General features: G+C 36.0%; 1 protein-coding gene across 3 annotated transcripts in view; it reads left to right on the top strand.

The window, feature by feature from the left end:
- ABCC9 (ATP binding cassette subfamily C member 9) overlaps positions 1-26,169 on the top strand; it is a 154,058-nt gene that overhangs the window by 4,934 nt on the left and 122,955 nt on the right. Inside the window, exons 5-13 of one of the 3 annotated variants that reach the window (XM_060024418.1) lie at positions 2,489-2,630; positions 6,460-6,581; positions 13,761-13,927; positions 15,002-15,217; positions 17,281-17,475; positions 19,698-19,850; positions 20,355-20,510; positions 21,677-21,811; positions 24,065-24,227. In XM_060024418.1, coding sequence (XP_059880401.1) covers positions 2,489-2,630; positions 6,460-6,581; positions 13,761-13,927; positions 15,002-15,217; positions 17,281-17,475; positions 19,698-19,850; positions 20,355-20,510; positions 21,677-21,811; positions 24,065-24,227 — 1,449 coding nt within the window. Of the gene's footprint in view, positions 1-2,488; positions 2,631-6,459; positions 6,582-13,760; positions 13,928-14,974; positions 15,218-17,280; positions 17,476-19,697; positions 19,851-20,354; positions 20,511-21,676; positions 21,812-24,064; positions 24,228-26,169 lie in introns of all 3 variants that reach the window. The other 2 variants (XM_060024417.1, XM_060024419.1) reach the window with 2 other exon arrangements.

Genomic DNA, 26,169 nt, shown 5'->3' with positions numbered 1-26,169 from the left:
TGGTGAGTGCTTGCTTTGTGCTAGGTGAAGAGAATGAAAAATGGATAAAACACAGTACTTGCCTGGAATATTCACAGGAATTTTCCAGTGAAACAAGTGTGTCAGAAAGTGAAGAGAAATGCCAACACCACCTTGTAAGCGCATTTACAGATACAGGAACAAATTATCCTGGGCGTTTGCCTACCAGAGCAACTAACTCTCTTTGGGGCTGGTGGGGACAATGCATGGAGTGACATGTTTGGGGACTTGAAAGATACAGAGCGTGCAAGTAAAAAATAGGGTGTGTTTCAGGTAGAAAGAGTACATGTGCAAACTATTTAGGAAGAAGGTAAAAATATAGTTTTCCCTATTATTTTGTAGTTTACATATATATATCCACACAAAATACAATTATTTAGAGCGATTATGTATAATTTGTATAACTTTTCCAAAACAACCAAAATAGACCTTCTAAAATTATAAAATATTTTTCATGTATAAAAATGACAGAGATTAATGTAATAAACATTTATTGACTTTACCACCCTCACTGTAAGGAATCTAAAAGTATGAATACCATGTCCTTATCCTCTTACTCTTCCTGCATCCTATGTTCCTGTCCTTTCAAAAGAGGTAACCACTATTTTGAATTTGGTGCTTAATATTCCCATGCATGATTTTGCTCATAAAAATAAATGAGAAAACAATCAGACTGTTCTGTTAAGAAAGCAAGCATAGGGGCTTCCCTGATGGCTCAGTGGTTGAGAGTCCGCCTGCTGATGCAGGGGACGCGGGTTTGTGCCCCCGTCCGGGAAGATCCCACATGCCGCGGAGAGGCTGGGCCCGTGAGCCATGGCCGCTGAGCCTGCGCGTCCGGAGCCTGTGCTCTGCAACGGGAGAAGCCGCAACAGTGAGGCCCGCGTACCTACCGCAAAAAAAAAAAAAAAAGCAAGCAAGCATAATTTAAGGATCGGCTTTAAAGAAATGTTTAAAAATAATTTGTAAGCTTTTATTTCTTCATTGTACAAGTCTTAACTGAGGGATTACTATGCACCTAGCATTCTAACAGTGACCAAAGGATTTCTGTTATATGACATATATTATGCAGAGGCCAACATAACTCTTGGTACATAGTTATTCATGTCAAACAAATGCATAGACATTAAATATATTGGGACCAGGACTTCTTGTTGTATGTGTGGTGGCATTTGTAGGACATTAAGAATGCCTTTTGGCCAAAAGTAGAACATTGTTTTTTATTGCAATTTTACAGTTAATAATTCCTTTTTGACATCCAGTTAACTTATTGAGAGCAATTATCATTACAGTCCTGTTTGCATCTCTAGCAGGGAACACAGTGGCTGGCAAAAGGGTATTTGAATCAAGTGGAATTGGAATTAACATTGTCAAAGGGAAATGGTGGAGAAAAATGCAGACTACTGATCCATAACACTGGCTACTTGAGTTAGTGAGAAATCATAAATAAATCTCAAAGAAGTATCAGGCATAAGGAAAATGGCAATGTTGCAAAAAAAGACAGAGTTTACCTGCAGGAATTTACAGCATAAATTCTAGTAGAATATGTGAAATGTAACTAATTTTCAAATAATGAACAACTAAGATATGAATTAGTATTCTTTTCAAAGACTGCTTTAGGGGTCCCTTTTGTCCAGAAATACAGAAATTTCTTCCTTCAGTACTTTTAGTGCACAACCCCATTCATTCTTGGAAGTATGTGGAGTTTCTCTATAGTCAAAAAATTGAGAAAATGACGGTGACAAAAGAGACAAGAGTGGGGTCCTTTCTTAGCACCTCATATATGAGTTGACATTACTCTGTGTTTTTGAGGGGAAACCATCAAAATATTTACTAAAACGTAATCTGGTAACTAGTTCTTTTCTTCAGTGAGCAGCGAAGGGTGAACCTATAATGTTCTTGAGTCTCCTTACAAGCTTGTCAATCAACAACACTTTCGCTTTCTTTGAGAAAATACCACTAGCACTGCTGAATAGTGCTGGCCAGGTCATAGGTTATCATTTTTCTTGCATGATATGCATATGATTAAGAGTTGACTCAACCAATGGCTCCTATATTTCATCACCAAGTATGGGGTTTTTTTTTCGGTCAGTCCTCCCACAGATCCCATCTTTTGAAAGATTTGAGACTCCAAATAGCTTTTATTAATATCATCATTAATTTATTTTTCTTTGGAGTGAATCAGAGACCTGTCAGTAAGAGCTTAATGAGCATGAGATAACCAGGTTGTCATCCAGAGTTTGTGTTATTCCTAAGCAAGGCAACAAATGTTAACGTGTTAACCTAGGCAGTGTTGGAAACATTAATTGAAGTTGTTCTTTTTTTTTTTAACATAATGAAAATAGCCCAGGATTTCTATTGCTATCCTAGAAAGGAATAAGGTTTCAGGACCCCACTGCCACCCAGCATATCACAATGTAAATTATTTCCATGATTCTAATTGATCCTTTGTTTCTCTCTTTACCTTTTTCAGGGTGGGGGAGTCAAAGCTCAAAAGTACAAATTCATCACAATACGTGGCTTCATTTTCCTGGACACAACCTGAGATGGATTCTTACGTTTGCCCTCCTATTTGTGCATGTGTGTGAAATAGCAGAAGGCATCGTTTCAGATTCGTAAGTGACTACACTTAGTTAATGGGATTACACAATCCTAGTGGGTACGTTGCTATGGATAGCAGTTAAGAGTGTAACGTACCAAGTCAGCCTTAACTGTTTGGTTATAACTTATTAGGTGCCACAGCTGTCACCCGTTTTATACGATCAACATGTATGTTGTCTGTATTTTTGTGGTGCTGCATCCTTTCTCTGATAATACAAGTTCGGATCTCTGGGGCTTGTGCTCATTGCTGTGCTTTCTGTTTCTTCACTCCTTTGTCTACAAAGCCCTGGCAGAAAATTCTCTCTTTTTAAACATTTTGACGTTTACCTTATCTTTCAAAATAGATATAAATAGCAAGAAAGATTGTCTATTTTAACATGTAGCTCCAATGGTTATATATTTATGTATAAATATATATACATAGTTCTCAGATATTTCAATTTACTTTGTAAAATAGGAAAGGTAGATGAGGCAGGCATTAAAGGAGTCTGAGAACCAGTGAGGATACAGCTACAAATTGAGGCAAAGCACGTAACTATTTCAAAATCAGGATTTGTCATGAATCCCCTATTTTTGAAGGAATTTTGTCATTCTTATAAAAGAAGAAGTTTGTATTAGGCAGTTAGAATGTAATGAATTCTATTGAACTTGAACATAATGTGGGAGAAATATTTTTATCACATAGTAACAGAAAATAAACTCAAGTAATAGGAAAATTTCGATTACAAAATTACACTAAATGGTATATCTTTCATTGAAGAATTGATATGAAAAGATCTTTAAAGTCTAAAACAGAAAGTTTTGAAAATCGTTTTCCTCTTATCGAATAAGAACCTCTCCTGAGGTTTACGTTTTTCTGTCGCAGTTAACAAGGAATGAAACTTCAAGAATTTTGTCATGGAGCCATCTATTTTGTAATGTTTTATGACAGTTCTTTGCATATATGTGCACATGTTAGTTTCTGATTGAAAGGAAAATCAGAGACCCTAAGATATGTCGCCTCTCCAAGCATTTAGAAGCTTATTGGCTGTTATTGAGAATTGCTTACAACTCTTCGGCATTTTTGTATTATATTTTATTAGCATATCCAATTCTAGTCTTCATTTTTTTATTCCCTTAACATATAGGCTAATTCTCCATGTTTTTATGTACTTGTATATAGTGGAAGTCCCATGTGTCCTAAAAGCTTGACATCGTGTGGGCAAGGATGAGTCCTCCTTTCCAGCCTCATGGTTGATGTGTAGATTCAGTCAGAGACTTAGGACAGAGGCTGAGCTAACGATGAGGACATGTGCTAACGACGGAAACTTTTTTTATAGCCGTAGTGATATAAGAGACCCATGCTAAAAACAAGCAGAAATACACCTTTGATCTTGTGCTACCCTCTCCCATTCTTTTGCTGCAGACCCTTCTCCTTCCCCTTTTCATCCAGGACTCTCCAAAAGACATCTTGCAGTTACTTCTGAATCCAAAGATTTTGTTTGCTTTCTCTCATGCCTTGTCCTATTCCGGAAACTGCTTCTACAAGTATCCCAGAGAACATTAATGTTGCCTTCATGGACATCTTTTCCTCTTTAACATACTTATTATATTTGACACCTCTGATCATGCCTTGTTTCCTTCTTTCTTTTTTTTTTTTAACAAAATTTTAAGAACTGTTTTTTACCTAAAATATCACAAATGCCCATTATAATTAGTGAAACAATGCGCAGGCTTTCCTGATTGAATATTTGATTTTCCTTTTTAGTAATACAAATATTAAAGCTTTTAATTTTTCTTTTGAAACATCTTGTTTTGCACCGGTTTTCCTAAGAAGTATTCTCTTTTTTATTTCTATCTAAATAATTTGTGATTCTGGTGGAGATACTCTCCTAGGTCTAGGAATCATTTTCAGTTTGCTCTTTAATCTGATTTGATTGGTTTATTATTAGAGCATGTAATTTATTAAATGAATACCTTCTTTTAGGCATCTTCTTTTGCGTGTTTATTAGACACCTTCACAATCCACACATTCCTCTCTCCAATGGGCTCTTCCTCTTAAAATCTTATCACCATCTGCCCAAGCCCCCTGAGAATTGTTCTCTACATCTCCATCACCGTCACACTCATACCCTAACGCTAAGTCCTGTTCATTTTGACAGTCTTTTCCAAGTGAACATATGACTTTAAACATACAATTAAAGCTATGCATAATTTGCTATCCTACCAACATTAAATTACAGTTACTTAGGAACATAAGTGAAATGGTTTAAAGTAAGCCTGTAACATACCTGCAAAACACCTTCCTAACTCATACATGCAAATTACTTCTCCATGTAAAGGTCTCATCACTCTAACCTCTAAGTTACCCTGCTCCAAAAGTGACTCTTCTAAGGCTTACTGTGGTCCAAAGAGAAGGGAGAAAAAGACTGTCAAAAGACTGTATTATCTCCTTCATGTTACTGCTGGCAAAGCTCAACTCAGGCTTTCATCATCTCTCACCTGGCCTCTCCCCATAGTTTACTAACTACTTTCCTTCTGTGTCTCTCTCTTCACCTCAGACACACACAGTACCTACCAACTCCATCATCCACACTACTACCAGATTGATCTGTCTCTAAAACCCTAATCTTATTCTACCACTTTCCTGTTAAAGTATTTCTGTTTTCTGCAAGATTAGATTTTAGCTCCTTACCGTGGCATACAGTGCCTTTCATAATACAACTGATCTCAAACTTACTATTTAAAGAACACTAAACTACTTGGAATTTTACACATTCTGTTCCCTGTTTGTTAAGTGCTCTTCCACCGCTTTCCTGACTAGTGGCTTCCTTTTTATATTTCAATTCTCATTGTCAACTATACCTTTTCTGAAATGACCTTCCCAAATCTTCCTCTTTCCTTCACTCTTGAACTATTTACTTCCTTCTCTATACCGTTTGTGTACCAGTATATTTCAATAATTTGAGAAAATGTAAATGTTTAACTGTATAGTATTATTAATACAAATGGACTTGAGGGCAGTCTACCATGCACATCTGTCCTGGCATATTTCCAATCCACCTGAAGCTCTTTATTGCCCTCAGAATGAAGTCTTGTGTCCTTGCAGCCACACTGAATTGCTTGTAGTAGTACCCTTGGACGTATCTAGACCCTCTTCCTGGAACAGTCTTCCTCTGCTTCCTCTAAGGAGCAATTCCTCTTCTTAAGGTCTCAGTTTAGAAGTCACTCCTTTCTCAAGGCTTTCTCTGTCTCAGGCACTAGCCTTGCATGCATTCCCAGTCCCTTCACCTGTGTTATAATTCCCTATTTCCTATTGTTCTTCTCAATAGACTGTAGACTTTGTGACCACAGACACTATATCTTGTCTTGTTCACTGTTGCATCCCACAATCTAATAGTGTCTGGACCAGCAAACACATATGTGTTGAATGAATTAATGAAAATGGAGAAGCCACTGAAGGCCATAAAGTCTGGGAAAACGATCAAAAGAATAAATGTACTTTAACATACAGTAGAGTTCATATTCAGCTGATTGTTTTTACTTGCTTCAGGTGTTAAATTATTTCAGCAGTTCTGCCCTTCAGTATAGGAATTGTTATACATTTGCTTTTGTTGTAAGCATTGTAACATCTTGTTTAGCTGTATTTACCCAACCCTCCATGTGAGGGTAAGTCTTTTCAGCAGAATTATGTCTCCCAATGTAATCTTCCTTGTATATTCTCGTAGCATTCTGTATATAAAATACCTCATTCTGTATTTTAAATATTGCTGAGAGAACGTTTTAATGAAAAAGTTGGAAACAAAATGTGACGCTGTCTGGAACCATCAGCTGTAGACACTGATACTGTCCCGCTCTCTGTAGACGGCGCGAGTCGCGACATCTCCACCTCTTCATGCCGGCCGTGATGGGATTTGTTGCCACTACAACATCAATAGTATATTATCATAATATTGAAACATCAAATTTTCCTAAATTACTTTTAGGTAAGTATGATCCAAGTGTTGTAATTGTTGTTTTTTCCCCCAAGAGCTATTTGTTTTTCTTTTTCCTCATAGTAAATGCTCTCAGCGAGGGTAGGGATTGGAAGGCATGAGAATTCTTCTTTAGTCTCCCATTAAATGTGGAGATGAAGTAAGTTGTGTTATTATAGGCTGTGAAAACCCTATCCCCTCAGGACATCTGATGAGCAAGTCACCCCAGCTAGTTCTGCGTGTTTCTGCCTCTGGTTTGGAGGCCTGAGGCATTTTCCGAAGATCCAAGTCTTTCATGGATGCTGTGGGCGTGTCATACTCTTCCTAGAATTGCTCTTGAGGCATCAGGGCCTCTCTGCAGCGGAGTGTGGTTCACTGCATGCTGAAAACTATACTCTCCTGAGAAGCAGCTGCCCCCAAAGCACAGCCCCTCACATCTACATCCTGCCTAACATTACTTTTTATAAGCCTCTCTTGCCTTCTTGTCCTGTGGAAATCAGAGGCTGTCTAAAGTTTTCCTAATTTTATTTTTTGCTTTATGCTGAAATAAAGAACTCATTCCAAATAGTTACATGTAATACTGTGATCCATCCTTGCATTCCTTGGTGTACACTTTCATATAGAAAGCTGAGGTGAAGTTACAGAACGTGGATTATGCATGGGCTGCAGGGGACTGTGTGTCCTCTAAAATGGTAGGCAGAGTTGTATGTTTTTGTGTGAGTAAATGTTTACAGTTTTGTAAGGTTCATGGATTTCGTTTGATTGTTATTTGATGAAAATGACATTGACTACTGAATATAGCAGTTAGGAAAAGGAATGATTAAGCCACACAAATATTATTTTATTTGTTTATCCAGAGGATATTAAAATTTGAAATGAATAAGTGATACGTGCTGATTATTTAATTCTGTGTTGCGTCACATTATATGATTCAGCAAAGGTAATCAAATAAAAACAAGTTGTCAGGGTTCAATATTCATTTAAAAGGCTTGTCCAAGTCAGAATTATCTTAATAGAAAGCCGTTTGGTATAAAATTGTAGGCAGATATTATTACGGAAATCTTATGTAGATGCCAAAAAAAGGCAACAGCAAAAATACAAATAACATTGGGAATTCAGTACTCTTGACATTAAGTTTCTGAAAAACTGATGTGGATATAAGAGTTATAAGATGTGATTAGAAAGGAAATGTGCAATTTAATAATATTTTGAAGGAAATGCAGTCAGAATCCGGCTCTGAATTTTTATGTAGATACAAGACAGAGGGCACAATTTGATCATATTTCTGGAAGGACTTACAGGGTTAAAAGCTAGTCTAACTTTCTTCTTATTTTAGGAGAGAAATATTTGGACCTAGAAGAATCACACATGTTAAGAACCCAGAACTAGTAATTTTGTCCCAACATTATATTACGAACATCACCAAACATACAGAAAGTTGAAAGCATTAGATGAATACTTATTTTTCTACCACCTAGATTCTTCAGTATACATTTTCTTCTATTTATTTTATCAAATATCTACATCTTTCCACTCCCCTATTCATCCATCAATTCATCTTAATTTTTGATGCATTTTAAAGTAAGTCACAGGCGTTGCTATTCATCACTCCCTGATTATTTCAGCATGCATGTTATTAGCTAAAGTTAAATATTTGTTTGCAGTTCTTTTTGTGAGATAAAATTTACATACCAAAGTACAGAAATCTTAATTTGTTAAATGCATACACCTGTATAACCCTATCATAATCTAGGGTCATCAACCGTGAAAATTTTCTTGTGCCCCTTACTAATCAATCCTCATTTTCATCTCTGTAGAGGCACATCTAACCGATTTTTTTCTCACCGTGGATTAGAGTTGCCTGTTCTAGAACTTCACATAAATTGAATCACACAGTGTAAACTCTTCTGTGTAAGACTTCTTTCTCTCAGCATGATTTTTGGAGGGTCACCCATAATGTAATATCAATCAGTATTTTGTTCTTGTGATTGTTGGGTTGTATTCTACTGTATAAATATACCACAGTTTTTCCATTCTCTTGTCAGTAGACCCCTGGACTGTCTTCAGATTTTGGCTATCATGAAAAAAAGCTGCTATAAACATGCATGTGCAAGTTTTTTGTGAATGTATGTTTTTATTTCTTTTGGGTAAATACCTAGGAATGAAATTGCTGGGTCATAGGGTAGGTACATAAATGTTTATATTTGTAAGAAACCACAAGATTTTTTCTCAAAGTGGTTTATTTTACATGCTTACTGACAGTGTGTGGGAATTCCAGTTGTTTCACATCCGTTTGAAGATCTTGATTTTCTAATTTAGCCATGCTGGTGGGTGTGTACTAATAACACATTGTGGTTTTAATTTGCATTTCCCTGATGACTAATGATGTTGAACACTTTTGATGAGTTTATTGGCCATTTGTTATTTTTGTGAAGTGCATATTCATATCTCCTGCCCACTTTTTATTGGACTGCATTTTTATTATTGAGTTGTAGGAGTAGTTTGTATATACTAGACACTAGCATGTCATCAGACACATGTTTTGAGAATATTTCCCTCCCAGTCTGTGGCTTGCAAACTCATTTACTTAACAGGGTCTTTTGATGAACAGATTTTAATTTTAATGTAGTATAATTTATTATTTTTTCGTGTATAGTTATTGCTCTCTGTGTCTTAAGTCTTTGCCTTCCTTCAAAATATGTTGCCCTCATATTCTCCTGGGTTTTTTAAGAAGCTTTATACTTTCAGTTTTTATTTTTAGGACTGTGATCCAGTAAAAATCGGTTGTGTGTATGGTGTATGAGGTTGGTGTCAAGGTTCTTTTTTTCCAACTGTATAGCTGTGTTTGAGCACCATTTGTGGAATAGACTTTCCGTTTCTCATTGGATTTCTTGGGGAACTTTGAAAAAATTAAAGCAAATGACTTTAAGTATGATCTATTTCTTGGCTCTATATTTTCCATTCCTTTGATACAGTCATGGATTTTTATGCCATCACTATTCTGTCTTGATTACTGTAGCTTTGGAGGTCTTGAAGTCATGTATTACGATCATACAGCTTGTTTTCTTTGTTTTTCTCCCAAGGCTGTTTTGGATACTTTAGTTCTTTTTTATTACCATATACGGGTTAGAATCAGGTCGTCAGTTCCTACTTTAAAAAAAAATTCCTTGGGGGGCTTATGATAGGGATCGCCCTGAATGTACAGAACAATTTGGGGGAGAACTGACATCTTAAAAACGTTGAGTCTCACAATTCATTCTTTACTTTTTTAGGTCTCCTTTCATTTCCTGTAGCAATATTTTATAGAGATGTAGAGATATTTCATGTCTCGTTAAAATTATTATTAGCTTTTTTGTTTTACCACTGCTGTTATAAATGGAAGTGTATTTAAAATTTTATTTTCCAATTGTTTCTGCCAGTGTGTAAAATACAACAGGTTTTTTATATTGACTTTGTATCTTGCTACCTTGGAAATTCACTCATCACTTTTAATTATTGCTCTGTAAGTTTTTTGGGATTTTCTATATAAACAAACATACCATCTGAAAGTAGAGACAGTTATACTTGTTTCTTTTCAAACTTTATGCTTTTTTTTTCTTTTTCTTGCTATATTGCACTACGTAGAACCTCCAGTAAGATGCAGAATAGACATGGTGAGAGTGAAATCCTTATCTAGCTCCTGATGTTAGGGGAATATAATCTTTCATACTTAATTATAAAATTGATTATAGGCTTTTTTTTTTTTTTTTTTTTGCGGTATGCGGGCCTCTCACTGTTGTGGCCTCTCCCACTGCGGAGCACAGGCTCCGGAAGCGCAGGCTCAGAGGCCATGGCTCACAGGCCTAGCCGCTCCGTGGCATGTGGGATCTTCCCGGACCGGGGCACGAACCCGTGTCGCCTGCATTGGCAGGTGGACTCTCAACCATTGCACCACCAGGGAAGCCCTAAGCTTTTTATATAAGACCTTATCAAGTAAGTTTTTTTCTATGCAAAGCTTTGCTTTCTCAAGGGTTTCTTTTTTTAGTCATGATAAATGTTGAATTTTATTGAAAGACTTTTTTTTCCTGCATCACTTGTAGCAATTATATTTCTGTTGTTTCTGCTGATGTACATTGATTGGTTTTTCAAATGATAAAGTAACCGAGCATACTGGGCTAAGCCATACATTGTCATGATTTGTTATCCATGCTACATATTGCTAGAGTTTGTTAGGGTTTTTTACATTTATTGTAAGGGATATTGGTCTGGGTTTTTTTTTTTTTTTCTCACAATAGCTTTGTCAGGCTTTTATATGCTGGGATACACAGATGAATTGGAAAATGTTCTCTATTTCTCTGTTTTCTGAAGGACATTGTGTGAGATTAATTTCATTTCTTCCTTAAATGTTCAGTAGAATTCACCAGTGAAGTCATCTGGGAAGTTATCTTTATTTTCTTAACTTTTTATTTTATATTGGAGTATAGTTGATTAACAATGTTGTGATAGTTGATAGTTCAGGTGTTCAGCAAAGTGATTCAGTTATACATATACATGTATCTATTCTTTTTCAAGTTCTTTTCCCATTTAGGTTGTTAGATAATATTTAGCAGAGTTCCCTGTGCTTTACAGTAGGTCCTTGTTGATTATCCATCTTAAATATAGCAGTGTGTACATGTCAGTCCCAAACTCCCTAACTATCCCTCCCCCTCATCCCTCCCCCCTGGTGACCATAAGTTCATTCTCTAAGTCTATGAGTCTGTTTCTGTTTTGTAAATAAGTTCATTTGTATCTTTTCCTTTTAGATTCCACATATAGAGAAAATTTCTATTTCATCTAAGTTTTTGGATTTATTGTCATAAAAGTTGTTCAGGATATTCCCTGATCATACTTTTTAAGTACATAGGATATGTAGGGGTAACTCTTCTTTTATTCCTAATATTGGTAAATCTGTGTTGTTTTCCTGATCAGCCTAGCTGGGGACTTATGAATTTTCTTGATCTTTTCAAAAAAATCAACCTTGTTGGATTTGTTCATTTTCTCAGTTATTCATTTTCTATTTTATTGCCTTTTTACGGTTATCTCTCATCTTTTTATTTTGTTCATTGTTATTTCCTTAGCTTTTAAGGTGGAAGCTTAGGTCATTGATTTTGGACCTAATTTTTTCTAAAATAAATATCTAAAGCCATAAATTTTCCTCTAAGTATTATTTTAGTTGCAATTCTTAATTTTTTAATCTGTAGTATTTTCCTTATAACTTAGTTGAAATGTTTTCTAATTTCCCTAGTGATTTCTTTTTTAACATGTGGTTAATTAGAAATGTATTTTTTTTACATCTTTATTGGAGTATAATTGCTTTACAATGGTGTGTTAGTTTCTGCTTTATAACAAAGTGAATTGGCTATACATATATCCCCATATCTCCTCCCTCTTGCATATTGTTTAATTTCCAAATATTTGGAGATGTCTAGATATCTTAGTGTGTGGAAAAATCCAAAGGTTACCTCCATTATCTCTGCCTGGTGTTCACATTCTGTATACTTTGAGTGTGAGTGGACCTGTGACTTGAGTGTGAGTGGACCTTGAGTGACTTGAGTATGAGTGGACCTGTGACTTGCTTCCAGCCAATAAGGTTTGGCAAAGATGAAGATACCGAATCTGTTGAGACTGTAGCCCTAGTCCACGCCTGGATTGCAGCCTTGATTCACAGAAACTGTGAGATAATAAATGTGTGTTGTTTTAAATTTCTAAACCTATCGTAATTTGCTAAACAGCAATAGAAAAGTCAATATGCTTATTCTTGATTTTTAATTTAACTTCATCGTGATCAGAGAACATTCTTTATATGATTTCCATGATTTTCAATTTATTGCTTCTTGTTTTCTGAGTGAGTATACAGTGTGTACGAGTACCATGTGAATTTAACAATAATGTAGATTTTGCAGAGGTGGTGTATTTTTATAATATTAAATATCAGTCTTATACATATAAAGTAGTTCAAGGTGGTTGATAATGTTCAGACTTTCTAAATCTTCATTAGGCATATGTGTATTTTTTATTGTCTTTATGAAAAATGACACAGTTATCATAATTAAAAGTTTAAAATTTTCTGATAATACTCTGTCTTGAAGTCCATTTTATCTGATACTAATATAACCACTCCGGGTTTCTAATGCTTCTTGTTTTCATTGTATAGCTTTTTCCACCCACTTATTTTCAATCTACTGTTTCTTTATATTAAGGTGAATCTCTTTAGATAGCACATAATTTGGTCCGCTTATTTGTTCTAAATCCATTCTGACAATCCCTGTATTTTAAGCTAAAAAAAAAGATATAAGTTTCTATGCCAATGTTCAGTTATTTCTCTCTAAGGAAGTTGTGATCACCCTTAAACTTTCTGGTTTTGATAAGTGCTGTCCAAGCGGGATTGTCTTATGTGTATTTTAGATTTCTTCTTGCTCATCTCATATTCATTTGTACTGAGCTTTATTCAAAGTTCAAAGTATACTGGATCCTTGATGACAGATTTCTAGGAAAGTCTGTGCGTTCATCTCATATTTCTGCAAAATGCTGGCTGTGGTTATGAGATGATATAGATCCCTACTTTTCTGACCTACTTGTGGTCTAGTTTGCTCTATAGGATCAGTGTTCTTCTCTGTGTACTGTGAATGCCTGTGGTGTTTTAAACCATTTGGGTGAGAAGAGTCACTTAACTTACCTGAATTCTGATCAGTAAAGCAGAAACCCTATTACATTGCTACATAGATTCCATAATAATTCCAGGATAACACCCCTGGCAATTGCAACATACTTACTAATGGATAGGTTACACAGTTTGTTAACTCTTTATATAATCAGGGCTTCTTAAAACACAAGATCAAAATATAAAGTCAACTTTAAAGTCTATAGAATTAATTACATGTTAAGTTCTGAAGAGTATAGTCTGTCCTATTTACATGTCTTCTTATATCTGCACATCTATCCCACATAATCAGAGTGGAAGCACTAATATTTTAAAGTCATTATCATACTTCCAATTCAAAACTCCAAAAGTACACTAAAGCGTATCTGTTGTTTTGTTAACAAATAAAATTATCTGGAAATAGAATATCTTAAATTGTCCTTGTCAACACTATGTATATTGAAATTTCAGTGGAGCTTTAAAAAATAGCAGTGAAAGATTGTATCTTTTCTTTTTACTTTTTATTTTTTCAGCCTTATTCCTGTATTGGGTAATGGCCTTTATCACGAAAACTATAAAGTTGGTCAAATACTGGCAGTCTGGTTGGGGAGTATCAGACCTGCGTTTCTGCATCACAGGCATAATGGTCATTTTGAATGGACTCCTGATGGCTGTGGAGATCAATGTCATTCGCGTCAGGGTAGGTATCTAGTGATTTTTGTATAGTTACTGGAGTTCAAAACCTGAATATTAAAGATCATTGTCAGTTAAGAATCAGTATTTAAGAGGATAAACAGTGAAATATCATCTATGTGTATAAATATAAAATTGAACTAATTACTAAGTTTCAGACCATTAATGTTCCCAAAATCTCAGTGTGACCCTGGAATCTATTTACTGTATTCATTCATAAATATTCATCAAGTGCCTATGGTGTGCCAAACATTATGCTGCGTCTATATTATAGATGAAACTGTTTTCATCAGGTAGTTCCATCATCCATGATTGGTCCAAAGCAAACCTGGCTTAATCAAATTAGTGTATTCGTAGAGATTTTGAATGGAAAAGAAAATAACCTAATCCAGTTTGCTCATTTCATTGGTGAAGAAACTTCCGTAGGTATAACTCTAGCTTTATAGCCAAAGTAATATGGTCAAGTCTCATACCTGGTCTGTGATTACAAACCTATTGTACTTCCCGCCACATAACGCTGCCCGTTATATAGTGTGATATACTAGTGACTGAGTTTTCAATGTTCATTTTCCATCAGAGCACTCTGAATTTGCTGTGAATGACAAGATACATGTTGCAATGGGTAGTGGAAACAGCGAACATTAGCCAGACCACAAATTAACAGAGTGACTCAACAGTGGTGTTGATAACACATTTAAGCAATCTGCACGATGTAAAAATATTCATTTAGTTGAATCTACCACTAAGTATCATGAAATATCGTGAAAGGATATCACGAAAGATTGATTTTTAGTGATAACTCTCTTTTAAAGGGGTAATTGATTTTTAGCATTGGCCCAAGTGTATTAAGTGTGAAATTCTGGAATTTAATTAGAATGTTTTCACAACGAAAGGGATTTTTTTTTTCCTCAGAAGGATATTTCAGAAAGGGATGGAAAGAAGTATGAAAATATAAATTTTGGCCTCATGAAATGAAAATGTAGAAAAGGTTAAAATTTTATTTTTAGTATGTGGAAAAAGAGGTTGTTATCCTGTGGAATTTTTCTTGCCACAGAGATATGTGTTCTTCATGAATCCTCAGAAAGTAAAGCCTCCTGAAGACCTCCAGGATCTGGGTGTGAGATTTCTTCAACCGTTTGTGAATTTACTGTCAAAAGCAACATACTGGTGGATGAACACGCTCATCATATCTGCTCATAAAAAGCCTATTGATCTGAAGGCAATTGGAAAATTACCAATAGCGATGAGGGCGGTAACAAATTATGTTTGTTTGAAAGATGCATATGAAGAACAAAAGGTAAGTTAGTATCTGTTTTTCATGTCCGTGATTGTAGAGAATGGGCCTGTTAATATAAAGGCTTAATAATAATAATACCTACAGTTAAGGAAGAGCAGATTTTCTCAATCTGTCTTTCCCAGTAGTTTTGAGTCATGTTAACTGGGCTGCTGAGAATATACCAGAAGAGCCTATGAAATATGGTGTGTGAGTTGCCCAGTCACTACATGAGGAGGGACAGAGAGAACACTGTCTTTTCTCTAGGACCTAAGAATTAAGTTCAATAATTGTGTATGTCTAATCCTTGCCACCACATATTAATAATGCATGGAATTTTTATTGTCTTTTTTCAGGTATCTTGTCAATAATTTTGTTATTTAAAGGGAAAGTATCCATGAATAACTTTTGAGAAACTAAAACCCTTAAATTAATTATTAATTAAAATTTGGATTCTGTGTTTCAAAATTGGGGAACTAAATTAAATAAAGGGGCATCACCTACCTACTCCATGTATCATGCTACCTATCTGGCAAAATTGGTTTCTTCTTGTATTTTCTCTGGGTATTTATAATTGCTTTTAAAAATTTAAATATCAAAATCTTTGGATATTTTCAATTTGTCTTGTTATCATTCTGAGTAGTTCTGTGTGAGAGCCACCGTGGAAGATGTATTTTATATTGCTATCACCTACAGATATTATTGTAATTAAAAATAGGAGTATTTACACCAACATTGGAAGGGAATTGGGTATGATGGATCAATTAAAGAGTTTTTGGCTGTTCTAAATCAAGATCAACAAAGCATTTATGGTAAATGATGAAAATGACCTCTGTTTTGTGTCAAAAATGTGTGTTATGAAATTAATATTGCAGGAAATGGTTACTACAAACGAACCTGAGTCACCTCTCTGGTTTCACCTCTGGGAAAAGTATTGCATAATATATATATATATTTTTTTGCGGTACGCGGGCCTCTCACTGTTGTGGCCTCTCCCATTGCAGAGCACAGGCTCCGGACGCACAGGCTCAGCGGCCATGGCTCACGGGCCCAGCCCCTCCGACTGGGGCACGAACCCGTGTCTCCTGCATCGGCAGGCAGACTCTCAACCACTGTGCCACCAGGGAAGCCCTTCATAATATTTTAAAAACTTCTTTTCTAAAGCAAAGATGAACGCTATAGCCTAAGCATAGCTTAAATTTTCTGACTGCTCTTTATAATACAGAGTCACTTGAACTCAGTGTGTTAATGTCTTTTATCAGTAAACTTTAAAAAATAACTGAATTATTCATCTCACAGGGAGTTGAATATGAAACACGATTGAACTGTAATGCATTGAGTTAGCTTCTTTGCCACAATGAAGAAACTCTATCTACTTCCTCTCCAAGATGTAATTATAATTGTTCAGGTCTTAAAATCTTTTCAGCACATGATTATAGAAGTGTGAAGCCATGAGTTGGCTTAAGCAAATATGCCATTCTTCATTCTGCATTTCTTTGAGGAATAACTAGGAAACACAAGTCTAATGTAACTTTTAAAAAATTATTGACCCCCATTTATGGAGATGGGAAATACCTGGAGAAGAAACAATTTGAAGTTGGATGATCTCTTTTGTTTAGCTTGTAACTTGATAGGTGAATCTCTTGTGATCTGGTGACTTCAGAAATGTTAACTAGACTGTCAATAACCTGGACCTTTGTATTTTACTATTTTCTTTTCCATACAGTGTTATTTGGTAATATTCATGACAAATTTATTCATTTTCTAAATCAAAGGGAATTAAAATTAGTTTGGTCTTAAGAATTTGGGATCATCCTTTGACAACGAAAAATAATACAAAATGTGTGAAAAACTGGCCTGGTTACTCTTCATTCTCTCTATTTCATTAAAACACATTCAGTAGTTATTGTTTACAAAGGATGCAAGGATACCAGACTATATGTACCATATTGAAAGGGATTCAGTAACATTTATTTTTAATCTTTTAAAATATAAGAAATATTGGAAGAGATGTCCATAGTTCCTAGGATTAATTGCTGCTCTATTATTTTATTATGGTTCCTCAAGGTGTTTATTTTTTCTTTCAGAAAAAAGTGGCCGAGCATCCGAATCGGACTCCATCTATATGGCTAGCAATGTACACAGCTTTCGGGAGACCAATTCTACTTAGTAGCACATTTCGTTATCTTGCTGACTTACTGGGTTTTGCTGGACCTCTCTGTATTTCTGGAATAGTTCAACGTGTGAATGAAACCCAGAATGGGACAAATAACACAACAGGAGTAAGTTTGTGGTGCTTTTGAAAGGAAACGTATTATTGGCAAATTTCTTTATACTTGCTACTTTTTTTAAATGCAGTTTTATGAGCCATTCAAACAGGCTTATTTACAGAGAATTGAATGCTTTTTAAAAGAAAGAAAACAATAATTTTCCTTGTAGAGAAAAACATGAGTGTATGTATTCAATGAATGGATGTGGCCAGCAAAATTATTTCTCAGATTCAGAGACTATAAACATTTAATAAGCGTTTACTGTGTGCTGGAAACGATGCTCAGAAATTTCATATTGATTATTTTATTAGATCTTTATAGCAATTCTGTAAAGAATTTTCATGCATGAGTACATGAGGGTGGCTGAGTCACTTTTTTAGAGGCCTATGACCAATGATATCGGCAATGTGATTTGTAGTGTGTACTTTTATCTTTTCCTATATAGTAAAAGCCATCATCCTGTTTCACAGTTATCAGGGCCAGTCACATTATACTTTTATTAGATATTATGTTACTGTTGGGGACTATATAGTATAAATTATTTGCTGTTATAAATTTATATCTTGTATTTCCTGTTCTTAAGAAAGTCTGCATCATGAACTTCCCACCTAGTTTCTTTCTAAAATAAGAGTTGATTTCCCTAGTTTCACATATAGAAACTCTAGTCCCGATGAATCAATTTTCCTTTTCTATTCTCTCAATCTAATTTCCTGTCCTCTTTTCTTTACCTTTTTGTTTTTTTTTTTTTTTGCGGTACACGGGCCTCTCACTGCTGTGGCCTCTCCCGTCGCGGAGCACAGACTCCGGACGCGCAGGCCCAGCGGCCATGGCTCACGGGCTCAGCCGCTCCGTGGCATATGGGATCCTCCCGGACCGGGGCACGAACCCGCGTCCCCTGCATCGGCAGGCGGACTCTCAACCACTGCGCCACCAGGGAAGCCCTTCTTTACCTATTAAAATTGTACACATTTTCAAAGCCTGCAGTAAATGCTGCATCTTCGGTGAAACTTTTTCTGCTTGTCCTCGTTGGAATTTGACTCTCCTTGGTACCCTTCTAACACGTTGTTCACTTTGCGTTGACACTTACCATAAATGCTATTTATAATGAAGCAGGTTATTTGTGGATATACTTACCTTTCTAGGTTGTGAGCTCTTTTAAACAGAGCAACTAAGAACAGTTCCCATTTGTGCCCACAATGCTTAGCCCAGTTCCTTGCATATATTAGTGCTCAATTGTAATAGAGGTGAACCAGATATTTTACCATTGAATACACGTTTGTGATGTTTTGTCCCTAGTAACCTGATTTACATACAGATATCGGAATTCCACATAGAATTCCATCATCCCTCTCCCTTACACATATTAACCATGTATTTTTCTGAGAAGGAAGACACTTACACATTTGTACGTATCCCCAGGAAAGAAGAGGAAGGGGACCAGAAGTAGAATTTAACGGATCTAAACCATAAAAACTGAAGCGTGCCCAAATTGACATGTGTTGATTTGAGTGTTGCTTTTCCCTTACTTCTAACAAACAAGTTACCATATGCTAGTTACAAACAAAAAGCAATCAATCTGTATATTCTTATGATGACTTAAGTCATAATCTGACTAAAACAGTTTTTCATAAGTTGTGTTTTGTCACTGAAAGTGTCATGTGGGTGAAATAAATAGCCAAATTATGTATTTTATAATTTATTTCATTATATGAATTCAGATAGATGAAGATCAGAAAAAGTCAACTCTGTAGAATTATTTTAAATTAATAAGGCTATGGAAATTGTATTTTAGTTTCATTGGTCTTGGAAATTTTATTTTTGTCCCATTGGTCTTTCTGACCGACTATCAGCTTTTAGCTTCTACTTCTAAATTACAGTCTAAACTAACTTCTATCTTGGTTTACTATTTTCCAGTTAACTAAGGTAGACTATATCTTTGTAGAAAATGTATTCAACTTAAAAAATTTTTAATATACCTTTTTTCCTACAAATGCCTTCAGGCATTTCCAGCCATCTTAATCATCAATTTGGGAATTTTTACATTGAACGGGTTTGTATTTGTATCTGTGGATATTATGAGGAAAACCCAAAATTGCCTTGCTGTGGCTCATTCCATCGCTGTACTATAGACATTGAATTTTTATATTTAACAACCATGTATTGTTTAATGCATGCAAACTGTATACCAGTATATGAACAGTTTTAATTTATATCTTTTTTTCTTTTGGGATAAGACTTCAGAAACCCTCTCATCAAAGGAATTTCTTGAAAATGCCTATGTTCTAGCAGTTCTTCTGTTCTTGGCTCTTATTCTGCAAAGGACATTTTTGCAGGCTTCCTACTATGTAACCATAGAGACTGGCATTAATCTCCGTGGAGCCCTGCTGGTACGTACAAGCTTTGAATGATCTTGGCCTCTTGAAAATGCCACATACCATCCAGTGATAGGAATGGTAGAGGCTTCAGTTTAGTTTTTTCCTTCCATTTTCACTGTGATATTATGACATCAACACTTCTAGGATCTAATGAATAAAAAAGAACCACAGAGCTAATTAATAAACCCACTGAGAATTAAAAATAATACTTATAATAATATATTAAAATATTTTGAAATCTTGCATTTATTTATTTCTGTTACTATTTGTTCCAGAGATTATGTTTAAATTTGAATATATGTTTAGATTATATCACAAGAAAAAATAAGTTTCTCTTTAGTTGAGGACTGAAAGTAACAATACTGAAATGAAAATAATGGTTGACTTAAGAAGATGGCATTATAGGGTTTTTCTCCTTTTTTTCAAAAATTTTTAAAAAGTTATTTTTTTCAATGAAAATAAGCATAATGTTGATTATTAAGTTTAGAGCTTCAAGTACATTTCTTTTTTTTTCAGGCCATGATATACAATAAAATCCTGCGGCTTTCTACATCTAATTTATCCATGGGTGAGATGACCCTGGGTCAGATCAATAACTTGGTTGCCATTGAAACCAATCAACTCATGTGGTTCTTGTTCCTGTGTCCCAATCTATGGGCTATGCCTGTTCAGGTAGGTCAATATAAGTAAGATTCTTATTTGCAGAGGAAATAAGAACAAGAAGATATCAGTTTTAAAATTTATTGTTCGTTTTTTCATTCGTAATGGAAATCCAAATCCATGTGTATATCATTCACAGTGCTTGGCACAAAGATTTAGAATGTGCTTTATTTTATCAAAATGTGTTTATACACAGATCAACTAGGTAGCTGCCTACATGGTGTAATTTAAAATGCATCAAAAATTCCAGGCTGCCTCTAAATGACTGCATCAGAGGTGACCTGAAGGGAATTTTCATTTTGATTGGAATTCCCAAAGAGCCTAATTGATTAGTCACTAAACTAATGTGCCATTGCCTCCAGAAGGTCACTAATAAGCTGTTATCATTGGCATATAGGCATGGTTAAAGGCTTTAACTGTATGGATGGATACAATTCATTAGTTGACATCTTGAGCTGTGATAAACTGAGCTATTGGGAAATTGAAAAAAAAAACAACAACAAGAGAAGATAACAGGGTTAAAACCTGAGTTTTAAAAGAAGAAGGTGACAAACTGGAGAGGCTAGGCCTACATGGTTCAGTCTTCGGTTTGGGAAATAAATTTAAAAAGGGAAGTAAGGTAAGATGGGGCACCAGCATTAGCTTCTCCACGGTTTTAGTTAGACCTACCCTTTTTGTCATTAAGTGACTTCTGGGGTCATTGAGGAGCTGACGAGCTCAGATCACTTAGTCCACAAACAACTATCTTGTTCTCTTACATGATGATGCTGGTTCTTACTTTCTATCCCCCTTGCCTTGAAAAGCTAATACAGTTCAAGAGAATATGGGATGTTAAATTTATGGCGGGTGACAACATTTTCTAGAAAAATCTTGTGTTCTTTTAAAAATTTTAAGCCTGTTTCAGGTTGAAAGCCTCCTTGGGACCCCTCTGCAACTTCGTGCAGTAAATTGGTTCGGTACCAGTTGCACACATCATGACACTAAAAATAAATTCCAGCTATTTAGCCTTCGCCAGATAAATCATAGTAAAACTCAGCTGTCACAGTTGAGCTGACTTCCAAATACACTTAATCTAATAATTAAGAAACACTGTAATTTCACTAAAAAAATCCTTCCTTTCATGCAGTGGTCCCCACACCCCTATTCTTTTTCCCCTTGCCTTGTATTTTCCCTGCTAGATCATAATGGGCGTGATTCTGCTCTACAATTTGCTTGGGTCCAGCGCGTTGGTTGGTGCTGCTGTCATTGTGCTCCTGGCGCCCATTCAGTACTTCATTGCTACAAAGTTGGCAGAGGCTCAGAAGAGCACTCTTGTAAGTAACATCTTTTGGAAACTTTATTAGGAAAATCTAGTCATGCGGTTTTATTTTTAAAATATAGGAAATTAATACATACCACTCAGGATTATTTGGAAATCATTATATTTCATTTCAGTTCTTAGGCAGCAAATGGGAAATTTCTGGGCTGCTCAACAATTTTTAAAAGTGGATTTGACATCTAAGACGGAATGGTCTTAGACTATAAATGCAAGAATCCCAATGCCTGATGTTTTCACAAGTCATGATGTGATGAGGCTTTGGATCTTCTTGTAGGTCACTTACCTATACTTACGGGTACTAGAGAACGCACTTACGGGTACTTTAGATTACACGTACATTGGATGCCAATTACTGACATGGGAGAAATGGATCGAGGAACAAATAAAGGGTCAGATTTGGCGCTTCTGAAATTAAATGTCCCTAGGGTTGAATCAGACCATGTGATGAGCTATGGAGTTACACTGAAGTGTTTCAGTGGCAGCTGCTCTGCCTGAGTATGTTCGTGGTCAACTTGGCAAGCAAGAAAAAGCTTCATTATTGACCCTTTCTGGCTTCAATTTGCCATGAAATCATTTTATTTGAGCAAGAATTGGCTTCTTTTAAAGAAATATTTGCAAATAATAAAATTGTTGACAGCATGTTTAGAAATAAAGTTTGATTAAATATGAGCAAGGCGGTCTGTAAATCAGGCGTGAAGTGTAGGGATGCTGCCACTGGTGGACTGTTTCCCAAGTTGGTGTTTCTACCGTGACAAGCAAGTCTCATGTCACACAAGTGGTTTTTATCACTTGTTTTTCTGCCGCTTCTGACGAGGTTCCTTATTATTTCTGTCTGAGCCATCTACCCTCTTTACTCCAGGACACGAATACAGAAAGGTGTGGAAGAGGGACACAAAGAGGGGACATGACAAACCAACATCTGACTTTCATTTAGCCATTCATACTGATTCGTTCACTCACCAAAGCAGTCATTGATAGGCCCTTAAGACCCTCAAGAGACAAAAGGGTGAATAAAATCAGATCATTTGCTAATGCCGTTTGCAGCAACATGGACGCAGCCAGAGATTATCATACGAAGTGAAGTAAGTCAGCGAGAGAAAGACAGATATCATATGATATCACTTATATGTGGAATCTAAAAGATGACACAAATGAACCTATCTATGAAACAGAATCAGGGACATAGAGAACAGACTGATGGTTGCCAAAGGGGAGGGGTTGGGGGAGGGATGGAGTGGGAGTTTGGGGTTAGCAGATGTAGCATTTATACATAGAATGGATAAACAACAAGGTCCTACTGTAGAGCACAGGGAGCTATATTCAATATCCTATGAGAAACCATAATGGAAAAGAATATAAAAAAAGAATGTGTATATGTATAGCTGAACCACTTTTCTGTACAGCAGTAATTAACACAACATTGTAAATCAGCTATACTTCCAAAAAAATCATATCATTTGCTGCTTTTGCTTCCTCCTATCAGCCTTTTGCCACTCTGCGGATCCTTTTGAGAGTTCACAGGTGATGTTGCACTTTCCTAGTAATTCTAATGTAAGATTTGGAGGAAACTGAAACAGTTGACAAAAGAGAGGCTTTTGGATCTGCCACACATCTCTTTACAGTTAATCCAAGTGGTTAGCAATCAGTACCTCTAAGTTAGGCCTTACACAAGAGCTTATGAAGAAGGAGGTGGAGATTTCTTGACGTTAAAAACAATAGCCTTGGTTTCAATAAGTGTCTTATGAAGACTCACTGTGAGCACACACAGTACTGTACCCTCACATTCCCAAATCAGAAGCAGACTGACTTTTCTTATATTCATTGTTTCTCTTTTCCTAAGTATGAGGGATAGTTCTGAGGGGAGAAAGAAATGATTCAGATATTAGAAGGAGCCATTGGAAGCCTCTTTATCATTTCCCTACATGTCTGTGTGTGTTATCTGCAGATATTATTCAAGGAAATCATGTGAAACTTAAGAAACTGCTTTTATTTAAACCAAAGCAAGAGAGGCATAAACAGTTTTTTTAGGTGGAAAGAAATTTGAGGCCGTCTCATTCAACTCTTCATTTTCACACTGGAGGCAGCAGTACAGAGAGTTTCATTGCTTCTCCCGGGAATCTCACAGCCATCATTAGACTCAGAGCCAGGCAGAAATCACGCTCTCCTCAATCCCTATCTAGCATGTGGTGTTGCCTCTCTGATTCACTTGGATGCAGCTTGCATTGTTTTTTATTCCTTTCTTTTATAGGATTATTCCACTGAGAGACTGAAGAAAACAAATGAAATACTGAAAGGCATCAAACTTCTAAAGTTGTACGCCTGGGAGCACATCTTTTGCAAGAGTGTGGAAGAAACAAGAATGAAAGAACTATCCAGTCTCAAAACCTTTGCTCTTTATACATCACTCTCCAGTAAGTTGCTGTTGCTCTGAGGACCACCGAAAAACATGTGGTCTGTTCACTTTAACTTGTGATCATTGAGGCATTCTGGGCTTCAGAGGAAGTCCATTTATTTTCTCCATTTGTGTGGTCCAATAGCCGCTAGCCACGCGAGGTTATTTAAATTTAAAGAGCAGAGTTAGGACAAGCTAAGAGTCAAGTAGACCTGAATTCAGTTCTTTACAAATGTGTGTCTTTGCCATGTTACTTGACATCCGAAATCCTTGGTTTCTTCATCTGTAAAATGGGGATGGTGATGATTAGTAGTACTGATAATTGAAACCCTCTTATCAGTTACAGTTGGGATGCATCATGGGTTTTCAGTAAACATTTATTTAAATTGATTTGACTGTAATACTGTTGATCTTCTTGTCCCCAGACATCCTTAAAAATTATGTGAGGTTGTCTTCCCTGTCTCTTTGGGAGTTTATGTTACTATGTTTCCTCGAAGATTGCATGTGAAATGCCAGTTTTGAAAATTGAGGAGAAAACAGTGTCAGCATTTCCAGTTGAAAGAAGCCAAACTGCATTCACATAAAATCCTCTTTTCCAATACACTTTCAAACCTTTTTAAATACAAAGCATTTTCTCCACAACTCTAATTTTTAAAAAGCAATTGCTACAAAAATATTATTGTTTTTTTTTTCTCAGAGAGTGACACTGAATGCTCTCAAGAATAATGAGTTCGTGTTAGTACAATTCTTCTGAACTTAGCCAAACTACTCTCACTAATATTTGATTTAGTTTGTGTGTCAGTTTTGCTCATTTCTATTGTTCCCCAGACCTCCAACAACTTAAAGTTTTGAAGGTTTATAGATTGTTTCCTTTGAATTCTAAACTACTTGAGTCCTTAGAGATTATAAACATTACTTTTGTGAAATGGATTTAAGGAAAATATTTGGTTTATATAGCTCATTTATTCTAGCCCTAATGCTGGATACATTAGAAATGAAATGGGGAGGAGATTTATCTTCCAGCTCCGCATCACTGCTAATATGGTGTCAAAACGCTAGAAGATGGAATGATTGATATTCACTTGCTTATATGATAGTGCTCTAAGCTGCTGGCTCCTACAATATATTTCTCTCTGCAGTGGACTGAAGTTCTCGTGGCGAGGATGGATACAGCCAGAAATAATGATGATAATAATGATAATAACAAAAATATATTGAGATACTCAGCCAATTATTGCCATAAGTAGCTTTACATATATCGTCCTATTTAATCCTCACAACAGCCCAATGATTTTGATTCTTTTTTTTTGGGCCACGCCACATGACTTGCAGGATCTTAGTTCCCTGGCCAGGACCAGGATCGAACTCAGGCCCCAGCATTGCAAGTGCAGCGTCCTAACCACTGGACCGTCAGGGAATTCCCCAAAGATTTTAATTCTGTTATTACCTTCATTTTGCAAATTAAAAGATTAAGGTGGAGAGAGCTTAAGTAACTTGAATTTCCCCCAAATCATCCAGCTACTAAATGGCAGGGGTGGGTTGCTAACTCACCTTAACCCAGTTATGTAAGATTTGGGTTGGTGTTTGAAAGTCAGAGACAAAAGAGAAGAGGACAGAGGAGGCCATACTGAAAAGAAAAACAAGAAATCATGATGGTGAAAACGCATAATCATGTTTTTATGATTATAGGCAGCAGGAATTCTTGTATCAGTCGTGTAAAGTTCCACTTAACACCACTTCCAAGTTTTCCAATTTGGTTACGTGTGGTGTTGGTGGTGGTGAAGAGCTTCCATTATCTGAGTTGAATGGACCTGGCTCTAAATCTCAATTCTGCCACTTCATAGCAGTATGGCTTTGACCAAGTTACTATTTCTATCCTCCAAGCCTCAATTTTTTCATGTGTGACAGTGGAAAATAACAATCTACCATGTAGGATTGTAGTAAGGATTAGAATAGACTAA

The sequence above is a fragment of the Delphinus delphis genome, chromosome 11 (assembly GCF_949987515.2).
Source record: "Delphinus delphis chromosome 11, mDelDel1.2, whole genome shotgun sequence".
Classification (NCBI taxonomy): Eukaryota; Metazoa; Chordata; class Mammalia; order Artiodactyla; family Delphinidae; genus Delphinus; species Delphinus delphis.
This window is presented reverse-complemented; position numbering and strand designations above follow the sequence as displayed.